The sequence below is a fragment of the Nelusetta ayraudi genome, unplaced genomic scaffold, assembly GCF_046127955.1.
Source record: "Nelusetta ayraudi isolate G7.1 ecotype Tasmania unplaced genomic scaffold, CSIRO-AGI_Nayr_v1 ptg000193l, whole genome shotgun sequence".
NCBI classification, from domain to species: Eukaryota; Metazoa; Chordata; class Actinopteri; order Tetraodontiformes; family Monacanthidae; genus Nelusetta; species Nelusetta ayraudi.
Window position 1 is genome coordinate 116,287 of NW_027466242.1, and position 24,704 is coordinate 140,990.

Consider the following 24,704-nt stretch of genomic DNA (forward strand, 5'->3'; position numbering starts at 1 on the left):
GCTCCGTCACCTTCCACAGTAATTGTTGCTGCTTGCTGCATTGCATTTTTTAAAATCCTCTCTCTTCTCTCTCTCCCTCTCCTTCTCTCTCTCTCTCTCTCTCTCGCTCTCGCTCTCCCTCTCCCTCTCTCTCTCTCTCTCTCTCTCCGCAGGGCCGTGTGCAGATTGAGAACGGCGCCCTCTCCATCACTTCATTAAGCCTGTCAGATTCGGGCATGTACCAGTGCGTGGCGGAAAACAAACATGGCGTGGTCTACGCCGCTGCCCAGCTCATGGTGCTAGGTAAGCCCCCCCCCCCCCCACACACACACACACACACACACACACACACACACACACACACACACACACACACAGACCATTGAATCTTTCATCAAAGCGTTTAATGGCGATGCCGAGCTCTCCTCGCCACTCAGTCTGCAGGCGCTGATTTGACGCTGCCGACTCGGTTAGCGGGAGGAAGGTGGGGGAGGGGGGCAGGAGAGATGGAGGGAGGGGAGGGAGGAAGGTGGGGGAGGGGGGCAGGAGGGAGGGAGGGGGGAGGGGGGCAGGAGAGATGGAGGGAGGTGGGGGAGGGGGGCAGGAGAGATGGAGGGAGGGGAGGGTGGGAGGGGAAGGTGGGGGAGGGGGGCAGGAGGGATGGAGGAAGGTGGGGGAGGGGGGCAGGAGAGATGGAGGGAGGGGAGGGGGGCAGGAGGGATGGAGGAGGGAGGGAGGAAGGTGGGGGAGGAGGGGGGAGGGGGGCAGGAGGGATGGAGGAAGGGGAGAAATACAAATATGATGAACACACATGTCGCTCCACGGCGTCGCGTCAGGCTTCCTACCCCCCCCCCCCAGGCTGTTGACTTCCTGGCGGAGCTTCGATGACTTCCTGCGACGGCCTGGGATGGGGGAAGATTAGATTGCTTCGATTGAAGAGATTGACGGCAGGAGACTCAACAATGAGCAGCAGTCGGCCGCTGCTTCCTGCCGAGCCTGCTCGCAGTCGGCAGGAAGTCCTCGGAGTCGCTGCTTCGTAGAGGTTCACGCAGCCCGACGTGGAAAAACCGTGCTTTTAACACCATGCATTCTTTTTTTTTGTTCTTTTCTGTCTTGTCCATCCCAAAGCTGCCCCGCCCACTTTCGCCAAAAGCCCACTAAAGGCTGTGCTAAAAGCTCGCTCCGGCAGCCGGGTCACTCTGGAATGCAAGCCCCAGGCCTCGCCGCCGGCCGCCACCCTCTGGAAGAGAGGCGGCGAGATTCTGCAAAGGAGCGAAAGGTAGGACCAGAGCGCAGCAGAGACGCAACGCAGCAGACGGCCTTTGTCCGAGTTAGCCGCCGGCCGTCAAAAGGTGCGCTTGGCTCCTGTGCGCATGCATAAGGGCAGCGGCTAATGAGGAGACGGCGGAGGAGGCGCAGCCGCCTAATGAAGTGCACGCCTCGACTCCTCGCTGAGCAAATCGCTCCTCTGCGTGAGGGCTGCGGATAATCGCCGGCGCCGCCAAGGCTGCACGCATGAAATATTTACAAATACAAAAGAGGAACAAAACAGAATCACTGCAGCAGATTTGTAGTCATGAAGGGGGGGTGGGTGAGGGGGTGGGGGAGGGTGAGTGGGGGGGACGGAGGGGGGGAAAAAACCCTTCCGCAGATGTAATTGCGGGAAAGAGTGAGAATTTCTGCGGCCGGGCGGTTCAGACAACGGAAGGTCTGAACGGCGGCAGCAGCGACGACGTGGATCTGCCAAGTGGTGCTGAATTTAGCTCCGCCCCCGCCTCCCCCGCCTCCGCCTCCTCTTCCAACTTCCCTGGCTGATTTCTGATCGGCTGCACCTGCAGGTGAAAAGATTTGCACACAATGCAGACGAAGTGGAAGCACCCGAGGCAGAGTGGGAGAAAGGGGTGGGGGTTGGGGGGGGGTTCAGTCACTGTCATCCAGCTGCTGACTCGTCCTCTCCAACGGTGGAGGGAGGAGGGGGGTAAATGAGGGTGGAGGGAGGGGTGGTGGGCTCAGACGCTGACTAAACCCTGCTGCAAGCCAGAGCAATAGGTACTCACACACACACACACACACACACACACACACACACACACACACACACACTGCCGGCACTGACGAAACAGGCAACTTTGTGTCGCTCCCTGCCTGCCGGTGAAAGAAATGAAAGATTTGTGTCTGAACTGACGGAGATGCAAACTGGGCTCCTGGTTTTTGCTCCCAGACCAGGACAGATTTCACTCACAGCGGCCGCAGGAAGAGCGGAGCGCCGACTCGGGGAGAACTCCAAATCCAACGTTTGAGTTTCCAAACATCTGCTGGGAAGGTTTTGGAAATGTGCCTGCCCAGATGATAATAATAACACTAATAATAATGATAATAATAATAATAATGACGGCGTCATTACTTGAAGTCTATTTCTATGCGCTTATTGACGTCAGAACTTCAGTGTTGCCGTCTAGACGGAGACCTCGTGATGGCCGTGATGGCGACCGCCGCCGCCTATATTTATTTTTTTTATTCTTTCATCTCGTCTGAGAAGCCGTGAAGAAAAGAGCCGGGGTTGACTGTCGGCATAAAGAACCCCGGGCCTGGTCCCAGTAAACAGTGTGACGGCGTCAGACGGCCGGGTCCAGCAGGATGAGACGAGGCCACGGCGCCGCTCCTGATCGCTCCGCCTCCACATCCAGCCTGCCAGCCGCTGAATTATTCAGCCGGGCTTTTTGTGAACCGTCCTCCGCTCCTTTATTTATGCGCTGTCCCAGAGTTTAGCCCACCGCCGGGCCACTCCGGCTCCCGACCTTTTCCTCGATGGGCTCACAGTTTCTCTCCAGGCTTTCTGTGTTGAGACCAAACCTGCCCTGGAAAACAGGCACAGAAAAGCAAAGGACCGGCGCTGTTCTAAGGTCAGCGGGGTGGAGTCGACCAGGGGGGTGGAGTCGACCAGGGGGGTGGAGTCGATCAGGGGGTGGAGTCGATCGGGGGGGTGGAGTCGACCGGGGGGGTGGAGTCGATCGGGGGGGTGGAGTCGACCAGGGGGTGGAGTCGATCAGGGGGTGGAGTCGATCGGGGGGGTGGAGTCGACCGGGGGGGTGGAGTCGACCAGGGGGTGGAGTCGATCGGGGGGGTGGAGTCGATCAGGGGGGGTGGAGTCGACCAGGGGGTGGAGTCGATCAGGGGGGCGGAGTTGAACAACAGAGTTGTTCCGTGTGTGACAGTGACACGGTGCCTCCTGTTCTGGGTGGATACGGAACAGGGTTTGTCCCGGAGTTCTGAGTTCTCCATGCAAACTCACGTTTGTTTCCAAAGAGTTTGCGTTGAAAATAACGTAGCTGCAAGCACTACGATTGGCCGAGCCATTCACAACAGCTGCATACTGGCTGCGTAGAGCAGCAGGCTGTCAATCAGGACTCCTGGTCTTTATGTATTCAACTCTGTAAAAGGTCGTCCATCCTTGCACCTCGATGGCTGCTGGGTTCAGTTAGAAGATTTCAATCCATTCTCAGCGTTGAGCTTATTTCTGATGCCTCTTGTGAACAAAGCAGTTGTGTGTGAACCATGTCGTTTTCTGATTGAGCGCTGCTGGGGAGGCGGCCTGTTGGAAAAGCCCCTTCAGTTCCCTTTTGTGCAGCCACAGTTTGTGAGCTTATCCTGCTATTTACTGCTTTCCTGCTGTTCTTCCCTCAACCCCCCACCCACCCACCAACCCCCCCCCCCTCTGCCGAGTCGCTCAACTTCTGCACGCCCGTCACACTATGGTCTGTATGTCTGTTTTCTGTTTGCGTCCCCTCCGTCAGGATCGCACTGCTGCCCAACGGGACGCTGACCATCGCCAACGTCAGCAGGCGGGACGCCGCCAGCTACACCTGCGTGGCCAAGAACCAATTTGGGTCGGCGAGTACGACGGGGAGGCTGCTGATCACTGGTGAGGGCCATTTCTGGGGCGGGGGGGGGGGTTTGCAGCGACTTGGAAGCGTTTTTTTTTTTTTTTCTTTTTTGCTGCTGCACGGGGGTTCCTCCTGCAGGTCCCCAGCTGGAGCAGATGGCTCCGGCTCTAAGCTCCGCCTCTGATTAACGCCACAAGATGAAATGCGCGACACGCTGGTTGAAGTCTGCCGTCTTCTTCGCGTGCAAAGCGTGGTTTCCGTTCCGCTAACGCTCGCACCCGACGTCGTCGCTCTCCCAGAAACCTTAAAACTCATCCCTGCAGTGCATCTGGAGGATCTCACACACGCACACACACACACACACTCACACACACTCACACACACACACACACACTCACACACACACACTCACACAAACACACACGCACACACACACACACTCACACACACGCACACACACACAAACACACACGCACACACACACACACACTCGCCGTTTATCACCGTCACTTGTTTTCTTTTGTTGTTCCCGCCCCCTGCAGATTTTCCCCTCATCCCGTCCAGTTTTAAAGATGCTGCTGCCAGAGCCTGGCAGGAGATTTGCACAGGTTGCTCATCAGTATGAGTGATGTTTGTATTAAGTTGCACGGGGGAAACAAACAAAACATAAAACTGGCCCTTTCTTAGTCGGCGGACGCTGGGACGTTTGTTTCTGCCGGAATGTTCAAAATGCTTTTTGCACCGCAGCTTCACTTCAAATCTTTAATGTTGTTGTTAAATGAACGTCGTAGAAGGAGAAGCTCCGGCAATCGGCTGTGTTCCAAACCACTTGCTCGAGCGAGTGGACTCGCTGTGCTGTGCAGTGATCCTGACTGAATCTCACGCCGCTGCTTCTGTTTCTTTTGGTGGAGTCTGTTTTTCTTTTTCCTGTTCGACCGACCAACGAGCTGTAAGCAGCCCACGCGACACCCGATTGCTCAAAGCCTCTTTGGTAGCATTTCGTCTGGCTCTTCAGTGCTGCCTCAGGCTACTACAGCTTCCCTGCTTCCCCGTCGCTCTTTTCACTTTGGCCCCAAAACCTTTGCTTCCTATTTTTCAACTGACATTTACCAAAAAAATGGATGGAACTGACACCAAATGAGCTGACACGGTTGTGCAGGGTATTCTTCCTCTTTCAGAAGCATATCGACGGGGGTCACCCCCAACTCGTCAGACGACCTCACGACCTGTTGAATCTGAACCTTCAAGCCCGGATAAAAAGGGCAAAAACCTCATCGCCTGCTGAGACTCAAACATTTGAAATGATGGAAATTGTTGTGAGTTGCGATGTGACCCGTTGTCTCAGTCCTGCCGCTCCTCGCGTGAGTGACCGCTCCGCTGGTCCACTGCTTCGCATCGCTCAAGCCGGCAATTAAAGGGCCGTGATTGAGTCGGCCGCCGCCCTCATTATAAATTCTGTGACATTACAAGTGCAAACCTTCCTGTTTCGGTCTGCCGCGTGAAAGCCACCGGACCTATTTTTCTAATTAGCTTCTGTTCTCCTCATTCGCCGACAGCCGAACCATTTAATGTCAGAGAATTTAATTACTGTGACCTTTTCCCGACACAACTCCGAGGCCTCACATCCGCCGAGCGCCGCCGCCGCCACCGCTGGGAATGTGCCACAGTTGTCTGTGGTCCCGTGTCCTACAGTCTCCCCTCTGAGCGATCCTCTGGGCGACACGGGAGGCCGAGCCCGGAGGTCATTAAGCGGTCGCCAACGGTCAGACTGTGAAATCGCAAAACCTCTCGCGGTAATTTAATGATCGCGACTTGATTTCTTTGGCCGCCTTGGCAGCTGACGGCGGCGCCGAGGCGGGGGAAAGGTTAAACACGGCGGCGACGCGTAGCGCGCGGGATGCTAACATGCTTTCCGCTCTGCCGCTCTCTGCTTCTCCCGCCAGAGCCCAGCAGGATCACGGTGAGGCCCACCAACACGGAGATCATCGTGGGCGAGAGCGTGGTGCTGCCCTGCCAGGTGGCCTGCGACCCGGCGCTGGACGCCTCCTTCTCCTGGGCCTTCAACGGCCAGCTCATCGACTTCCGCCGAGACGTCGATCACTTCGAACGAGTGGGCGGGGTGAGTCATCCTCCGCTGTCATCCTCGTCTCGGGAGTCATTTCTCTGTGTGTGTGTGTGTGTGTGTGTGTGTGTGTGTGTGTGTGTGTGTGTGTGTGTGTGTGTGTGTGTGTGTGTGTGTGTGTGTGTGTGTGTGTGTGTGTGTGTGTGTGTGTGTGTGTGTGAGTTAGATGGATAAATGTAGGTACTGAAGTACTTTGGGCTTAGAGAATTCCAGGTTTGGCTCAGAGGACAGGAGGCAGTACTTAAACGACCACAGAAACAAGTTTGTGGTGAATAAAACCATAAAACAACAAACAGTGTCTCCAAAGTGCACTTTCAGTCACGGTCCAGTCCTTTGTCCTTTGTCCTATTTGGACAGTCCATTCGTTCCAGGGTCTGCGATTCCAGCGGGATGTTCAATGACAGTTGTGTTTGCGCTGATGGTTGTCCAGTGGAGTGGGTGGAGGACGATCGTAGTGTGTGTCTGGTTGCAAAGCCTCCTGCCGCACGACAAACTCAAAGTCGACATAATTGGACGGTTTGATGACGGCGTACAGCCGTTAGCATGCAAGCTAGTTTACTGTGGGCTCATTTTACTTCCCACCAGTTGAGAAACGCTGCTCTGAACTGTTGTTGCTGTAAGGGGGGAAAAAAAGGGAAGCAGAAGAAGATCCTGCCGCTCCTGACATGTAGATCAGTGCACTGATCTCACGGTGGCTCGCTAACTCGGCCGCTGCTAGCTGCGTTAGCATGGCTCTGTTGTCACGGCAGGATGTCGGGAGAGAGCACCATAAAGAAAAGACTCAGGCATCACATTCTGCGATAGGCTTTATCGGAGAGCCCCCCACCCCCACCCCACCCCATCAGCCCTTCAGCTTTTTGAAGACGTATCAGCGACACGCCGCGTCCATCTCCTCCTTCTTCTTTTTTCACTCCCATCCTTTCAATTCTCAGCTCCCTCACTTCAAAGACGAACATTGTCTCATCAGCTCCTTTGCCATAATTGAATTTGCGCACCTCTTTATGAAGCCGGAGACCAGAAATAATTAAGTAATGAGCCGGCTGGCATTCACCAAGGGCAGGCCAGCGATCGCCTTGAAATCCTCACCCAGGCTTGTCGATGGGATGTTTGCTCCTTTTACAGTTAAATGAGCAACAGTTTTTGAAATGTGCACCTTCCTGTTAATGTGTAACCTGCCGCGATAGATGGATATCTCGTTTCCCCTTGCTAAATGCTTCCGATTTATCTCATGCGGCTAACTGCTAAAGAGCTGCTGCAAAGTGTTTGGAATGGGGAGGGGAGAACCAGCAAAGCCACTGGGTGAATGATCCCCCTGCAGGCCAATAGGTTTGTCACAAACGAGGCTGGCCGATGTTAGCCACTCACCCCCACCGCTGATGAATCCATGCTAATGTAGCTAGCAGCCACCATGTTCTAAGTCACAAACCGCCGCTCTTATTGTGCGGTGCGCAAATTTTAGGTGCTCTGTTGCACGCGTCAGGAGTGCAGTTGCCAACCGTCCCTTAGAATACAGAATTGTCCTGTGTTTGACAATAAAGTGTTGCGTCCCATTTTGAATCCAACCAACAAATAATGATGGTTAGCGAGCAGATGCTAATGTTTTTTGCATCCACAAAATGTTCAACACACCAAACCAATCACAGTGAACTCAGAGAACTGCAAACTAGCTGACTGCTAACGAGCTGACTGCTAACAAGCTTACTGCTAACTAGCTGACTGCTAACTAGCTGACTGCTAACAACGTGACGTCACCGCTGCTTCCTCAGCAATGCTGCTTTTGAAGAGGAAGCCCGTTTGGTCTCTGATTCCGCTGAACTCTCCAGACTCACTCACACTCACGAGGTGATTAAAGTGAGATTCTGCTGTTTGGGATTTGTTTTTATAATGTGAGCGGCGCAGCTGCAGATCAAGGTCATGTTTTTCAGGGCAGATTTTCCCTGTGAGGTCACAACTGCCGGGTGCCGGAGATCGAAATCTGGCCCTCGTGCTGTTTTGGACATGCTAAATTCATATGAATATGAATTATGAATTAGTGATGACATTGAGCTGTTGGAGGCATATAATGAGATATATGCTACCCCCCCATGCCCACCCCGTGTCCTGGGAGATTACCACCACCACCCCCCCCCCCCTGCTTAACAGCCTCTGATAAATTTATTAACATAATTAAAGCAAAAGCTGCCTCGTGGCCTCCTTCCTGCCAAAGCAGGATGCCTCGCGCACTCTCTCGCTCGCTGTCGGGTGCCGGGTCGGCCAGGTGGCGTCTGACAGCGCCGAGCAGAGAATCAGACGTGGCAGAGAGCCGCGCAGGAGCTGTCAGACAGGAAGGAGAGGAGATGAAAGGGAGAGGAGGGAGAGGAGAGGAGAGGAGAGGAGAGGAGAGGCGCTCCTTTTCTTCTTCCTCTTGTTCTACTCGCCAGGTGCCTCAGATCAGCAGTTGTAGTGCTTACTTTTTGCCAGCAGGGCGGCGATGACGACGGGAAGGCGATGGGATCTGCTGTGACTGCGTCTGACCAGCGGAACCTTTCTTTTTTTTTTTAGCCAGTGAGAGTCGCACCAGTCACCGCTCACCTGCAGCAGAGTGGCTGCTGTGTGTGAGGTTTGTAAATGATCAGTGACGAGTTGGAGGTGGAGGAGATTGAAGAAGTGGTGGAGGAGGTAGAGGAAGGGATGGTGGAGGTGGAGGAGGAGATATTTGAGGTGGTGGAGATGCTGAAATAGGTGTTGGAGGAGTTGCAGGTTGGAGACATGGTGGAGGTGTTTGAGGAGGTGGTGGTGGTGGAGGTGGAGGAGGAGGAGGATGATGAGGATGATAAGGAGGATGATGAGGGTGATGAGGAGGAGGTTTTGTAATTCTTTGCTGCATGCAGACGGTGGTGCTGCTCGCCGGCCCTGCAGCCTGTCACACCTGTCAGGTGGTGCAGGAAGGTCGACCTGATGTTTCCCATTAAATTCACACCAGCGTCTTTTTTTTTTCCACCCCAATTTGTTCCTGTCAGTGCTTCTGGTGGACCTGGCAGCAGCAGCAGCAGAGATTGATAGGATGGAGGAGGAGTTTCCAGGAATACAGATGTTCTTTTTAGTTTGGAATAAAGCAGCATCAGAGTTCCTGCAGCATGGTCATCACCTGACCTGCTGACCTGCTGAACTGCTGCTGCAGTTCTCCGTCGCTCCTCGTGCTTTTCTTTCCAGCTTCGACGCTCGTCTGTCCCAGGTCAAAGGTTTCTTTCCGGTCGGCCAATGAGGTCGCTCAGAAGTGGACACATGATGCGTCACTCACAGCAGGAGGAGCTGCATCGCTGCTTCAGATACTAAAACTGCTGCCTGCCTCTCTGTCTCTCTCTTTCTCTGTCTCTCTCTTTCTCTGTCTCTCTCTCTCTCTATCTCTGTCTCTTTTCTCTCTCTCTCTTTCTCTGTCTCTCTCTCTCTCTCTCTGTCTCTTTTCTCTCTCTCTCTTTCTCTGTCTCTCTCTCTCTCTATCTCTGTCTCTTTTCTCTCTCTCTCACTCTCTCTTTCTCTCTCTCTGTCTCTCTCTCTCTCTCCACTCTATATATCTGGCGCTGCACCAAGATGATCTTTTGAATGACAAGAAAAAAAAAAACTTTAAACTTTAAGTTTACCCAAAGTTGATTTTGCCGCTGTTGTGTTTTACCAACAGATGCTTCCAGTTTATGTGAAATAATATTTGTTCTTTATAGCGAGAGTTTGTTTTGTTTTTGTTGTTGTTTTTGGTTTTCCTGAACGAGCAGCCTTTCTTTCCTCTTTGCGCCGGTGTAATTAGGGAATAATGAGCGTTGGGGCTTGCGTGTCTGTGAGGGGTGGATTAGGGGCGGGGCCAGGGGGCCGGTTGTGTTTGGCTCCGGTCTCCACCTCGACGCTCTCTGAGTCTTGGTCATGTCTCGGTCTGGGTCGGTGCCGTCTTGACTGCAACACCACTGAAAGCTCACCTCCGCTTCCTGCAGAGTCTCTCGGGGGACCTGATGATCCGCAACATCCAGCTCAACCACGGCGGGAAGTACGTCTGCCTGGTGGACACGGACGTGGACAGCCTGTCGACCGCCGCCATACTGGTGGTCAAAGGTGAGGAGGAGGGGGATGAGGAGGAGGAGTGGCCTGGGTGGACCGACACGTCGTGCAGACGATGTGAGAGCGATGCCGAGGGTTTATTTCCCGCCACTTCCTGTTTTTTTTTCCTGGAGAAAACAAAGCAAAGTCAAGCAAAAACACAGCAGGACGTTCCCTCAAATGGGACTCCCGCAGTGGGCTCATGTCTGCCTTCTGTGGGCGGGGCTTGTATCCAAACACACACACACACACACACACACACACACACACGCGCGCGCGCGCGCGGCTCATCCTTGATGATGCACATTGGTATTCATGCCCTGATCAAACTCTCATGACGGTCCCAGGTGCCTGGAGGAGACGATGTTTATCACAGAAAATGACTTTAATTGGCTCATTTACACACTGGCAGAAAGGGGGGGGAAAAAAGTAAATAAATAAATAAAATATCACGGAGCTCATTTGAATAATGGGGCAGTAGTGCAAACACGCTAACGTTCACGCTCGGGACGGAACAAGTGGAGTTTTTTTTTTTTTTTTTTTGCTCGCCCCGTCAAATGTTTTCCACGCCGGTGTTTTATTTGCGGGCTAATGCCGCTTCCACGCGCAGTTTGCTGCTCCGTCATCGTTTTTTATGGCCGTGCACGTGAAGCGCGTCGCACCTGCCGCGGGTGCAAAGTCCCCGAGCGCTCCGACGCGCCAAGGTCGCGGCGTTTAATTGAAGGGGAAACGACCTCGGCCGCTAACGAGCTGCAGAGAAAGAGACGCCCGCTGCGTTTCTATGGGAAAAACCTAAACTTGGAAGAAAAAAAGAAACTCTCAGCTATCGCTACAAGGTTTTCACGCAAAATTGCAAAAGTCTCATTTGAACACTTTTTTTTTGCAATTCCACGCCAGCGGGGGTGTGACGTACGGGGTCACATGACCAGTTCACTCACCAGTGGAAATGTTGCGTCACGTTTGGACGGAGGAGGAGACGGAATATTTTTTTTTACAAGTAATCACAGAGAAAAATATCACAACCGTTCAATGTAAAACATCTACAGATGGAAATTGTACTTTGAAAATTTTAGAAATTTGGGTTTTATTTTGGGAAAAACTGTGATGGAAAAGCAGCTAGAGAGAGAGAGAGAGAGAGAGAGAGAGAGAGAGGGGTTTTCCAGACTGCTGGTCAGAAACTGAAGACCCCACCCCCACCCCCACCCCTACAGGTCCACCAGGCCCCCCCGACCGGGTGACGGTGGAGGAGGTGACGGACAGCACCGCCCAGCTCTCCTGGAGCCCGGGGAGGGACAACGGCAGCCCCATCACCAGCTACATCGTCCAGGCTCGCACGCCCTTCACCGTGGGCTGGCAGGCAGTGGACACAGGTACCCCCCCCCCCTCTGACCCCACCCACCTCTCCCCTCATTGGTTCTCCAGTCCCACACTCAAGCCTCTCCCCCCCCCCCTCCCTGTCCCGCCGGCAGTGCCAGAGTTGGTCAACGGCAACACGCTGACGGCGGCGGTGGTGGGACTCAACGCCTGGGTGGAGTACGAGTTCCGGGTGGTGGCTCGCAACGCCGTGGGCCTGGGCCCGCCCAGCCCGCCCTCCACCAAGACCCGCACCGAGGACGCAAGTACGTCGCCCATCGCGCCTTTTTGGTGTTTGCTGTCAAAGTCACCTCCAGAAAGGTTCTCCAGCAGGAGTCGGCCGACCTTTCTGGACCCCAGAGCCGCACTGGCAGTCAAGTCATGTTGGATATGAAGGCTGGCTACTCTCGATCACCTCAAATATAAAACGTGTTTGAGTTATTTCACACTTTTTGGTTGAATCTATATTCCATTCTGTGTTCATTCATAGTCGTGATGCTTTGAGTGACAACCTACATTGTAAATAGTCATGAAAGTCAATCAGAAGCACGAGTCCAAGCTTTGGACCGCTAGTGGACCTCATGGCTACTGAGTCATATGAAGGGCAAGCAGTTGAAAAAAACAAATGTTGCCAGGGAGTCTCTGGTTATGTATTAGGATTAATGATAGCGAGCTGTGTGAAGACAATGATCCTGTTAATGAGCTCTCAATAATTATTAATAATGGCTTAACAAGGTTGGAGGAAGCTGATTTTCAGACGCAGCTCAACCGAGTTGCGGTGCTGCTCCTGCGGGCCACTCATGTGGTCCTGGGGGGGGGGCTGCCTGGTGCTGAAACCACTGCAGTACTCGAGTGGTATCAAATCATTGGCTGGCTGGCCATATATGGTCCGCGGGCCACTGATTGAGGTCCACTGTTCGAGAGCATCCGGACTCCTGGAGTTGCAGAAGTGATTTTTTTTTTTTTTTTTTTTTCTGCTGAAATCTGCACATTGACATAGAAGGAGGCACCGTCCTGCTCCTCTGACCGTCGCACCGCAGGGGGTGAGAGAATGCAGGAGTGTCCCTTTAATTCTCTGTGCTCGCGGTTCAATAAATAAGAAATAATACCAAGACATTAATTTGCAGCGTCGCTGTGTGTCGAGGTGGCTCCATGAAACATTGATTGGAAGGAGGCAGCTGTGTTGTTGTCAGGTTATAGTGTGTGTGTGTGTGTGTGTCTTTGTGTTGATACATAATTTATGCCTATCACCCGTGTGTGTGTGTGTGTGTGTGTGTGAGTGATGAAAAAACGTGTAATTCTTGGGTTTGTGTGTTTTTTGGGCTTTTTGCCTGAAGTGATTATTTTCCTTCTGTGGGTTCATCGATTCCTCCCGGAATCACCGTGTCCTCATTCCATCACCGTTGATGCAGAACGCATCGTCAGTCAGGCGCTGTGGAATTTCCAGCCACGCGAGGAATACGATTGACCCGGATTATCCATACAATAACTACATGTCTATTTTATTTAACTCCTACAGTGACTTGCAGCATTTTTTCTTTTTTTTTTTTCCAATGTCCTGCTGGAAGGTTGCAGTGTTTGCACGTCGAGCCCACTTTCACTGGCACAAAGCAGAATCCTCTTAAGTGAGTTTGGACTCTTGGGTCACGAGCCATTAAGCTCCGTGTTCCACTGACCCGCCGCCGCTCGCCGCTCGCCGGCGCCACCTTCACCTCGGCTGCAACACGTCGCCGAGTGGCAGCGCAAATGGAGTCCAGGTGCCTCCAATGTCATTTGCAACAATCCCACTGAGCCCCGAGTGAGGCGGCGGCGGCGGTGCTGACATTTGGACTGGATCAGCAATTTGCTTTTTTTTCCTCTGTAATGTTTTTGTTGTTGTTTTTTCTTTTGTGTGCGTTGCTCTAACTGCCCCTCTCTCTCTCTCTCTCTCTCTCTCTCGCTCACTCTCTCTCTCTCCCTCTCTCTCTCTGTCTCTCTCCCTCTCCCTCTCCCTCCCTCCCTCTCTCTCGCTCACTCTCTCCCTCTCCCTCTCCCTCTCTCTCTCTCTCCATCTCTCTCTCTCTCTCTCTCCCTCTCTCTTGCTCACTCTCTCCCTCTCCCTCTCCCTCTCTCTCTCTCTCTCTCCCTCTCTCTCTCTCTCTCTCTCTCTCTCTCTCTCCCTCTCTCTCGCTCACTCTCTCCCTCTCCCTCTCCCTCTCCCTCTCCCTCTCTCTCTCTCTCTCTCTCTCTCTCTCTCCCTCTCTCTCTCTCTCTCTCTCTCTCTCGCTCACTCTCTCCCTCTCCCTCTCCATCTCTCTCTGTCTCTCTCTCTCTCTCTCTCTCCCTCGCTCCCTCTCTGCCTCTCCCTCTCTCTCAGTCCCAGATACGGCTCCCACGGATGTGGGCGGTGGAGGCGGCACCAAGTCTGAGTTGGTGATAACATGGGAGGTAAGTCATCTGTCACGTCCGACCGTCCTCGCCATCGCCATCGCCGCCGCCACGGCGCCGCTAATGGTTTCTGGCTTAATTGCGCGGAATCGTGAAGGCGGCAGATTTTATGGTCGACATCACGGAGCGAGAAGAAGAGCGGCTCCTCTGCACACTTCCCCCAACTTTGACTTTAATTAGGTATTATGCAGGGTGTGGGCGTGGTTGGAGGGGGGCGGGGCTAAAGGAAGGGAAGAGAAGATGCCCTTCAAACAGGCGGGTCTATATATTATTGAAAATGTTGGAAGGTATTTGACAGCGTTTTATTTTTATGATGTAATTATAATAATGTGACACTGAGCCCTTTTTTTTACTTAGCATGGCAGCAACAGTATTGTTGGTTCAGATTGTGGAGGTTGATGTCTGGAACACAGATAGCACTTCTTCATCAAAATCAAATCTTCTTCTTCTTCTTCTTCTTCTTCTTCTTCTGGGGCAACGAGTGTGGTGGTGGGTGGGTGTTTGGGTGGGCGGGGCCAAGACCCCCCCTTCAGACAGGCCCGTCTGCGTCTTGGTCTGTATGCGTTTTAATATCACTGCAGTCTTGTGTTTCGCTCCCAGCCGGTGGCCGAGGAGCTGCAGAATGGCGAGGGCTTCGGCTACATCCTCGCCTTCCGCCCGCTGGGCACCGTCACCTGGACGCGGGCCGCCGTCTCCGCGCCCGGCGTGTCGCGCTACGCCTTCCGCAACGACACCATCCCGCCCTTCGCGCCCTTCGAGGTGAAGGTGGGGGCGTACAACCACCGCGGCGAGGGGCCCTTCAGCGCCGTGGCCACCGTTGACTCAGCGGAGGAAGGTACGGCGGCGCCGCTGATGGAATTAGCGCTAAACGCAGTCTTTCACCGCAGTAACCTTGGAAGAACGCCGCCATCCCCCCCCTCAACTCCTCCTCCCTCTCCCGCCTGGAACGTCAACATAATATATGAGTTAACGCGCCGATGGATTACAGGAAATGCGAGCAGACACTCAGCCCGCTGCGCTGTCAGGACGCAGCCCTGCTAATTGAATTTGGTGGACGGACAGACAGACAGACTTCTTCCCCTGATGTCAGTTAGACAGCCCATCAGATAGAGAGTCAGGGGGAGACGGCCTTTAACTGAAAACTGCAGATCCGTTTTTCTTCCTCCGGCCGTGATTGTGTGTGTGTGTGTGTGTGTGTGTGTGTGTGTGTGTGTGTGTGTGTGTGTGTGTGTGTGTGTGTGTGTGTGTGTGTGTGATGTGGATTCTCACCGCCGCCCGCTCTCTGTTTCCCCTCAGTCCCCAGCGTGGCTCCTAAGAGGGTTCGGACCAGGAGTGTGTCTGCGCTGCAAATTGAACTGATGTGGGAAGTTCTGCCGGTCCTTCCTGAAAGAGTGCTGGGATACGAGGTGAGTCTCGAGAAAAAAAAATCCAAAATAAAACCCCAGAAAATATAATTTCTCAAAGACTGTCAGCAGGAAAGAAAAAAAAACAACTTCTCTCTCGGTGGTTTTTAAAGAAAAGTTTGCAGCAGTAAAACTCCTCCTGTGTGAAGCGGCGCTGGTTTGGTCTTTTCAACCCGTGTGGATTTTTAAAAGCAGAAGTGAGTTTGAAAGCGGGTTGGAAAAGCTCCCGTCTGGACCCTCGTCAGCGCGGACGTTGCCACGGTTAGAGCCGCGACCTGATTGGACGTTCTTGGATGCAGCAGAGAAAACTTTTTTTTTCCCAGGTGTCTCCCAGGAGGCTGGGCCCTGCAGCAGAGAGGCCGTTGGAGAGACTCCGGTCCAGCGCCGCAGTCCAATTCATGCACATCAAGATTCTCTTTGAGGTCTAATGATAGGAGGCGACCTCGCTCGCCCCAACACACAACCAGAGTGGAGAGAAAGTCCCTGGTCCGCACGAGCATGCAAAGAGGGCTTCAGTGTTACTCCCGCTCCTCCTCTCGCTAATCCCCCCCCTCCCCCCCTCCTCTGTTTCCTACTCCCCCTCTTGCTCCCTCTACTCTTCCTCCTCCTCCTCCTACTCCTCCACCCCCTCCTCCTTTTCCTCCTCTCCTACCACCTCCTCCTCCTCCTCATCCTCTTCCTCCTCTTCCTCCTCCTCCTCGTCCTCGTCCTCCTCTTCCTCCTCCTCCTACTACTCCTCCACTCCCTCCTCCTTTTCCTCCTCATCATCATCCTCTTCCTCCTCATCCTCTTCCTCTTCCTCCTCTTCCTCCCCCTCCTCTTCCTCCTCCTCCTCCTCGTCCTCCTCTTCCTCCTCCTCCTCTTCCTCCCGCTCCTCTTCCTCCTCCTCATCCTCGTCCTCCTCTTCCTCCCCCTCCGCCTCCTCTGTTTCCTCCTCCCCCTCGTGCTCCCTCTACTCTTCCTCCTCCTCCTTTTCCTCCTCTCCTACCACCTCCTCCTCCTCCTCCTCGGTGCTCTTTCACTATCTGTCACCTCTGGCCCTCGGCTCTCCAGTTGCCATAGCAGTGGCCACGTTGTCCTTTTTCATTTGCGCCAACTCGCCCCTGAGTGGATGTAAGCCGCTGAATCTCAATAGTCTGGCCGGAGCCTCAACGGAGACGCACAAACGCCGGCGTGGCGGCGGCAGCGGCGACGCTGCGGCTTTAATCAGACAGTGAAAAATGGCGGAAGCCAGTGGCTCCTCCAGCTCCTCCACATTATCGGGGTTATTAGATTACCGCTAACCCAGATCCTGTCGCCCGTCGTCTTATGCCGCTTTAATTGATAAGAAAACTGGAGATGAAAGGATTTGGAGCGGAAGGACGGCTTTAGGTTTTATAATCGCAAATTGAATCGTTTGCGGACTGAACTTTCCAGTCACTTTGCGGCAGACGGGTGAATAATGCACATGACCTCGCCGGTCAAAGCCGTTTAAATGCGTCGGTTCCGCTTGTTTCCGGGCTGTAAAACTCTGCGTCACTACGTTTTTTTTGCTGATCTTAGAACTTCGCTTGGATCGGTGCAGGGTTTTCTTTTTCCCTCTCTTTGGTGCAAAATGGCTTCGAGACGCCGTGGATGTGATTTAGTGATTTACAAATCAAAGTCGATGGATTGATTTCCCCAATGATCATTTTTTTGAGCCTTCCTGGAGGAAGTCCTGGAACCACCTGGCCTCTCCAAAAAAAAAAAAAAACTTTTATTCTCGTGTTAGTCGCTTGTGAGAAAGCAACCGCGAGGAAGTGGAAGTGTAAAGCAGATCTTCCTACGCAAGATGACTGGCGGAAGATTCGGACTGAAAAACATGTTACGGAGCAACTGAGGACCAAAGAGGAGCAGACAGGACAAGGACTTTCACACTGATGCTAGCATGCAACCAACTGTGGAGACATCATGGCAACCGCATGGCAACCGCATGGCAACCGTCATTATCTTGATCTTGATTGTATTACTTCTCTGTTTAATGTTTATATGTTGCAAAAAAAAAAAGCAATAAAAAGAAAGTATCAAAAGTTTTATTCATCAGCACCGCAGAATGTGAACGAGGTCTCCTGCTCTCTGCGGCGCCAACAGGTGGTGTACTGGGAGGACGACACCAAGCCCGACACGGTGGGCAAGGTTCGCATCTCGGGCAACTTCACGCAGGTCAACGTCAGCGGGCTGCGGCCCAGCACCGCCTACTACCTGTCAGTGGCCGCCTTCAACACGGCCGGCCCCGGCCCACAGTCCCCACCCATCAACGCCACCACCAAGGAGCCGCGTGAGTCCACTCGTTCACCCAGAGCCCCCAAAAAATGCGGAAAGAAAGTCACTTGGAAACGTTCCGTTTTTTAAGAAAACATTCACACCGACTTTCAAAGAGTAAAAAAAGTCAATATTTATTGACGCAGAAGGTATTTATTGAAATGCTGAAAGGTGTTTTCAAGCATTTTTTTTCCAGGATGGCTGCCTTGACTGACTCCAGCCGCTTTTATTTTTTAAATGGTAACTAAAACTTAAAGCTTTTTCTTTTTTCTGCAACTTGATGTTGAAAAGAACAAGTTCGACCACCCGAGAAAATCTTTATTTCTCTCTGGTGTGGAAAAAAAGCGAGTTTGCGCGCCGCAATTTAACGTCCGTTGGGAAAAAAAAAGTTGTTTTTGGTTCTGGTTGGTTCAGCCGGCGGTCAGATTGTCAAGTTTGATGCCTGGAACACAGATCCAAGTTCTTCTTCTTCTTCTTCTTCTTCTTCTTCTTCTTCTTCTTCTTCTTCTTCTTTCTGGAGCTCACTTCTTCTTCTCTCTCTCCCTCCTCCAGCTCCGGACCGGGCCCCACTCAACATACAATGGACCATAGTGGGCTCCACTCTGTCGCTGCACTGGGATCCGGTGGTCGCCATGGAGACGGAGTCAAAGGTCACCGGCTACTTGGTGGGTCCAGATCCGGTGCCATCCGGTTCTGAGCTGGTCCACGGAGGTCAACGTCTCTCTCTCTCTCTCTCTCTCTCTCTCTCTCTCTCCCAGGTGCTGCTGAAGCGCAGCCGCTACAATGACATCACCAGCGTGCGCACCGACCAGACGGCGGCGGAGCTCAAGCTGTCGGCCGGCGACGACGACTACCTGGTGCAGGTGAAGGCGCTGAGCGAGGGCGGCGAAGGGGCCGGCAGCGAGCCAATCCACATCCACAGGCTGAGTGAGTCAAGGGGGGGGGTATAAGTGGGTCATTAAATGAAAGGCGCCCCGGTCGTGCTGGGCTCGCTGGCATGAATGATGCGGCCCCATCGAGTCAATTCCCATCATGCCTCTGTGACTCAGGACGCGTCAGAATGCATCAGCCAATCAGAACGAGCCGAGGCACAGCGTGTACGACGCCGTTGGGATTCTTAAACTATTTTCTGGGGATTTTCTGGCCTTTATATATATATATATATATATATTATTTTTTTAGAAAGATTAAAATTCCATGACTTCAAAGTTGAAAGGTTTGTTATGAACCGTGTTTCAGAGGTCAGGGCAGGCTTGATAGCCGATGCAGAGCGCAGTGGAAGCGACCTTTTCAGCGATGCCACCGCCGCCGCCGCTGCGTCATTCATCTCCGCTGCCGGGTTATTATTCCTGGTTGACGGGGCTGCGCGGCGCCGCCGCATATCAAGCAGCTCCTGCGGCGTGCAGAATCACCAGGCGGCTCCGCCCCTTCTGTCTGACGATGCCACAGCAACTCTTTGGTCTGGGACCGCGGCCTCCTGCGTCCTCTGGGTCGCAGGTTCCGGACGGACGGACGGCTGAGACCTGGGAGGACTGACGGGATGTTCTGGTTTCTTCTGCTCTGTGTCGCAGGTATGGGAGCGAGAGGTTCTGGCGCCGCCAGCCTGGGCTCGCCGTGTCTCCCCGCCGTCTTCGTCATCAGCGTGCTGCTCAGCTCCCCCGCTGGGTGATGTCTGGTGGGCGTGGCCTGTCCAATGGAGAAGCCACTTGCTCTGGAAGCGGCGCCAGGCTGGAAGGCAGAGCTGGGAACGCTTCTGGGAACTTTGAAGGGATTTCTTTTGGGGGGGGTTATTTTTCCCTTTTTGAAAGAATCATGCTGATGATTTTTTTTTTTTTTTTGTGCACAAAATCTTTCCCTCTTAGCGTTTGGTTGTTTTGATTTGCGTTGATGCTGCAGAAGTGCCGCCGTGCTTTAGGTTTCACTTTGAGTTCTGTGACTTTTCTCTGTGGTATCAGTGGAGATGCCACTGCCTTAACACCCCACCCCACCCCCCGCCCCACCCAGTCACGTCCAGCCCAAACCAAAGCAGGTGACCAGAGGCTGCTACTGAGATGAGGTGCATTTGGCAACGTTTCCACGCTCCCTCATCGACGGCTTGTTGATATTTCACTCCGCCGGCCCCTCCAAATGTTCCTGCAGCTGTGCCCCCTCCCAAGACGATGCGTCGGTCACACCTTTGGCTCTCTGCACCCAAAAAGTGTGTTCAACCCGACCTGCTCCGCCTCCAGAGCTGCTGAGGCCCCCCCACCCCCCTTTCACTAGACAGCGACCCCGACGGCTTCACTTTCTGTCTGGCGCTGCTCTAAATAATAGATGCCTATCACTCTCTGACTGGCTGGAGTAGGGGTGGGGGGGTGGAGGTGGGGGGGGGGGGGTCAGCGAATGGAGACGTTGTGGCGGCGGCGGTGTAACACAGTCTGGCAGCTTCCCAGGTGAGCCTCCTCTCTCTCGCACTGACGACCAGCCGGCTTGTAAATATTGAGGTCAGATCACCGGCGGTGAAGCAGCTGAGTGCAAAGTGGACTACAGTGCCTTCAGCAGAGCTCCCACTTCCTGTGTTCCTTTGTGGCAGGGAAAGGCGCCGGTGACTTTTCCTTTGTTGCTTCCTGGTGAAATTTTTTTGCCCATTTGTAGATTTTGGTTTTTGTTTTATGTTTTTTTTTTGGGGGGGAAAGCTCCATCGGATCTAAATTTGGACATTTTTGATCCCCATTGCTTACAGTCAGTCAGTTTAATTGCTTAACATATAAACTGACTGGGAAGTGGAGGGGAAAGGCAGTCACGTGACCCTCCCTTGTCTCTGCCTGCATTACTATTATTAGTAGTAGTATCATTGTTATTATTGCTTTATTTATTAATTTTTTTTTGAATATGTGAATCTGTTGGCAAGTGAGGCAGCGGAGGATCCACGTCGCTCTGCATTACCGTGCCTTTGCCGAACAGCCAAGAGGAGGCGGGGCTATGTACGTAGGCTGTCGCCTGATTGGCCTGCATAACACACTACCCACCCACCCCCACCCTACAAAAAAAAAAAAACCCCAACAGTCCGATGAAAGCACAAACAAAGGGGGAAGTGATGCAAGGTGACCGGACGTCAGTGCAGCTGTTTGCGTCCTCATAACAAGGAAACAGCGGCCACATTATCAGCTCGTCCCATCGGCTCCTTCTGCCGCCGCCCAGCGCCGGCTGATTGGACGGCGGCTGCGGGCCGCTCGATGGGATATGGATTTTCCTGCTCCATCATTGCAGCCGTCACAAAGCAGCAGCCGCAGCCTGATGGACTGATGGTCGTTTTCTTATTAGGCTCCTTGTGTTGCGTTGCGTTATGATGTCACTGATGTCCTCCACAACGTCGCCGCCCACGGCCTCTCAGTTTCTGCTCTGACTTAAGAATCCATGGTGTTTGTTGTTTTTTCTGATTTTTTTTTTTTGTTTGTTTTGTGCCTTGTTTTTTTTTTTACCTGAAATGAGCTGAAATTGAGCGACCGGTTGATTTTTTTTTCGAGTTACACAACAACAACAACAACAACAACAACAAAAAAGCATTAAGGTTTATTTTTGTCTGTCCGGCTTCACGAACACCTGGTCGCACCGGAACCATTTTACAGCCAAAAGTTGCCCGTTTGGATTTTCCACCAGTGGATTCAAAGGCAAGACTCAATGGAACTCTGTTACAGTGGACTTGATCAGTTTTTGTAAAGAAAATTGTGGGGTTTTTTTGTTTTTTTTTTCAGAAGATCATCTCATAGACACTTTGGCCCCTCCCCCATGATACAGTTTTAGCTTTTAGCGCTTTTTTCCAAAACTGTCGAGTTCCTCCTCAACGTGTGCGGAGTCGTCGGAACAAGGTGGTCCAAAAGAGTCCATGTGATGTGACAATACCGTGTTGGCACTGCAGTATTGACTCTTTATGACTTTTATTGAATCTTCTCTCGACGCTAATGATAGTTTCAATGTCCGTCAGCTGTGACAGAGCTTCTCCAGGCCGCTCGCTCCCTTTCTGGAACCGAGTGGCGAGGAGGCAGTAAAGTAGCACCTGGTACCAGGTGCTGCCACCTAGAGGAAGCCGAGTCGGTGCCGCTGGAAGAGCCCCGCGTCGGAAGCAAACAAAGCTCCGCCCACTGTTCCCACAACCCCAAGAGCCAATGAAGTGTCGGCGGACTGTGCACATCGTCACCGGGGGGCCTCCAGCACCTGCTGCACCTGCTGCACCTGCTGCTCAGCGGCGCCACCTTCAGGTTCCGTTGTTGATCCGACGCTCGATTTCCAACCAAACGCCAGGAGCGTTTTTTTTAAAGGAAGAACTTCACTTCCTCCCGCCACTCTGCAGCTCACAACACTTTCAATTCAACGTTTGTCAAAGCCGCCTGGTGGAGATACCGCGCTAGTAGTCGTCTGTGCACACAAATACATAGAGTGAAGACGTGGTGTTCTTATTTTTCCTTCGCTCCTCATAGGCTTAAAGCTAGACGGCTGACTTTTAGGTTATTAACGGAGCCATGTGTGTCACTTCCTCAGTGTTATTTTTTATATACTTTCTTTTAGGTGTAATTCAGCCTTCTTTTCCTTCTTAGTTGGTGTTCTCAGAAGAAGGACAGATTTTTGGCCTTGTGCTTTGAAAAAGTCCATCAAGTACAAGTCAAGTACAATGTGGAGGAGGCGGACAATGCATCGATTGGTTTCAAACGTCGAGGCTTCTCGCCGCCGCTGCCGAGGTGGCACCACAACAGCCGGCGCCATGTAAATACGCTTCCATATCTATTTTTTTGAAAACGACACGTGGCCATCTAATACGAAAAACAAATAAAAACCACAAACAAACAAACAAACAAAAAAAAAATGTATCGCTTTGGAATAGTGTGACCTTAATACAGGTGTATTAATCAATGATCTCCGTGAGATACTGACATGTAGAAGCGCATTTTCATATTGAAAAGTAACTGTTTTGTCTTGTGTACTAAAACTGTGCATGTTAATCATCGTTTGTGCATTTGTGTTGTTTTCTTTTTTTTCTAAAACTATAATTAATAAAAGTTGTTTATTCCAGCCTGATGAGTGGTTTCAATTATTCTAATTCATTAATTAATTAAATAAATAATTAATATTTAAGTAATACATAAATATGTGTGTGCGTGTGTGTGTGTTCCAGTTCAGGAGGTGTCGGCTCAGTTCCTCCGGGGCTCATTGGTCGTTTCTAAATTCTGTGTGATGTCGCACCTTTATTTTACGAGCTGGCAGCTTTTTTCATTATCAGGCAACGTTAAGGAGCATGAATTTACACAGGGCCGAGTTTGAATTTCAGGGCTTTGTTATATAGTTCTGAAGAATACACACAGATTCAAACTATTTTTTATTGTATCCTGACATCTTGTGAGACGTCTTCTTCGCTTCCATCGAAGACCTTGAAACTCTGCCTTCACTGATCAGCACCATATAAACCGAGTGTGATTATTGACGGCAGGTTGTTTTGCGCTCCGGCGATATTCAATATTGAGTCCGACGGCTAATTTCCTCCCAGCGGACGCGCCGGTCATCACGGCCCACCTTCAAGTAATTAAAAGTTGATTAGGATGCGATTGTGCGTTGATACGGGCGCTCGTATTACAAGACGATGCTCATTTGCCGTGATTGTTATAAATTGAATGTAACTGAAGCGTAATTCACGGCTGTGATTGAGATGAATATCGCCCCCGGGCAAACACACCGCACACGGGCAGTGTTTTCACTCGCATGTCCCGAGACGCTGGTTGCCACACGCCGTTAAAAAATGAACAACGCTCGAATGAAACCTTCATGCGGTCTCGACCCGAAGACAGGCAGGGAGAATCCAAGCAATTGCACCGAGACCCCTGAACAATCCAACAATCAAAGAAATCACCCCCGAGTCACCATACAGTCACTGTTTAGGTGCTTGTTGACCAGAGTCTCAATCCTCGATGAACACTGCTATTCCAATAAATAGTGCACTCAATGTATCCCACAATGCATCGCTGAAAATATAGTACAACCGATCAGGTCACAAACCCAGAAAAATATCCCATCATGCATTGTGGCTCACGCTGACCCAAAGGTAGACAAGGCTGAGAGGAGCTGAGCGTTGAGGAAGGTGTTGAGGATAATATGTACTTACTGTCACCAGAATGCATGTATGTATAAAGACAGACAGACAGACAGATAGATAGATAGATAGATAGACAGACAGACAGATACTGTAGATAGACAGAGATAGATAGATAGATAGATAAACAGAAACTGTAGATAGATAGACAGACAGACAGATACTGTAGATAGATAGATAGATGGATAGATAGATAGATAAACAGATACTGTAGATAGATAGATAGATGGATAGATAGATAGACAAACAGATACTGTAGATAGATAGATAGATAGATAACAGAAGAAGAACAAAATATTTTCCCGTTTTGGGAGAAACCTGTCTTGGTGTAAACTGGCCCTTCGTCTGGAATTCCTGCCTATTTCCTGGTTGCCGCCCCCTGCTGGTTGCCACAACCTCCTTGTCCCTGACCCCACTGGTCCATATGTCCTGCTCGTCCCCGCCCCCTGCTGGTCACCGCCCCCCTGCTGGTCCCTTGCCCCATCACCCGCCTCACCAGTGAAGCGCACCTGGTCCTCCTTCCAGAGCTGAACTCTGACCTCCAGTCTCTGATTCATCGTCTCTCTGTTGGTGATTTTCAGAGGAAGTTGAAAGGTCATTCGCCCTTTTTTTCCGGCGCCGTGCCCGTTTTGCTCCTGTCAAAAAACTGAATAAGACAGCGTTGAGCGCCGACATGAAAAATGAACGAAAAAAAAAAAAAAAAAAAAAAAAAACATGAAGACGCTGCTGCCCTGTCGTATCCGTCAAATCACAGCAGCGGCTCTTGATGAACTTTAAAGTGCCTCCTTCTTTAATCCCAGGCTCAAACGACTCAAATCCTCTGCTTGCGGGTTTTTTCGACACATCTTATTTATTTATTTATTTTTTTTTTACTTTTTTTTTGGATCCAAATGGGATTCCAGCCACGGCGGTTCCACAGTGTTTCGTAATGTAATCACCCAATTTATCAACGCCATACTTTAGCCCCGGCTCCTCTGCTGCGTATTTTATCCATCATTAGGCTGCACACTGGGGCGCCGGCCGTGGAAAATAAATGTTTCCTGGTGCCTGAGTGGAGGCGGGACGGCTTGACG

At 51.9% G+C, this 24,704-nt stretch overlaps 1 protein-coding gene across 1 annotated transcript in view; it reads left to right on the plus strand.

The window, feature by feature from the left end:
- Nucleotides 1-19,708, plus strand: part of cntn3b (contactin 3b) — a 57,361-nt gene extending 37,653 nt beyond the window's left edge. The window contains exons 10-23 of the mRNA XM_076015695.1: nucleotides 153-282; nucleotides 1,108-1,258; nucleotides 3,774-3,901; nucleotides 5,807-5,982; nucleotides 9,948-10,065; nucleotides 11,262-11,420; nucleotides 11,520-11,669; nucleotides 13,760-13,830; nucleotides 14,431-14,665; nucleotides 15,127-15,236; nucleotides 17,343-17,529; nucleotides 18,066-18,178; nucleotides 18,272-18,440; nucleotides 19,085-19,708. Coding sequence (XP_075871810.1) covers nucleotides 153-282; nucleotides 1,108-1,258; nucleotides 3,774-3,901; nucleotides 5,807-5,982; nucleotides 9,948-10,065; nucleotides 11,262-11,420; nucleotides 11,520-11,669; nucleotides 13,760-13,830; nucleotides 14,431-14,665; nucleotides 15,127-15,236; nucleotides 17,343-17,529; nucleotides 18,066-18,178; nucleotides 18,272-18,440; nucleotides 19,085-19,182 — 1,995 coding nt within the window. The 3' untranslated portion in view covers nucleotides 19,183-19,708. The remainder of the gene's footprint in view (nucleotides 1-152; nucleotides 283-1,107; nucleotides 1,259-3,773; nucleotides 3,902-5,806; nucleotides 5,983-9,947; nucleotides 10,066-11,261; nucleotides 11,421-11,519; nucleotides 11,670-13,759; nucleotides 13,831-14,430; nucleotides 14,666-15,126; nucleotides 15,237-17,342; nucleotides 17,530-18,065; nucleotides 18,179-18,271; nucleotides 18,441-19,084) is intronic.
- Nucleotides 19,709-24,704: the final 4,996 nt, after the last annotated feature.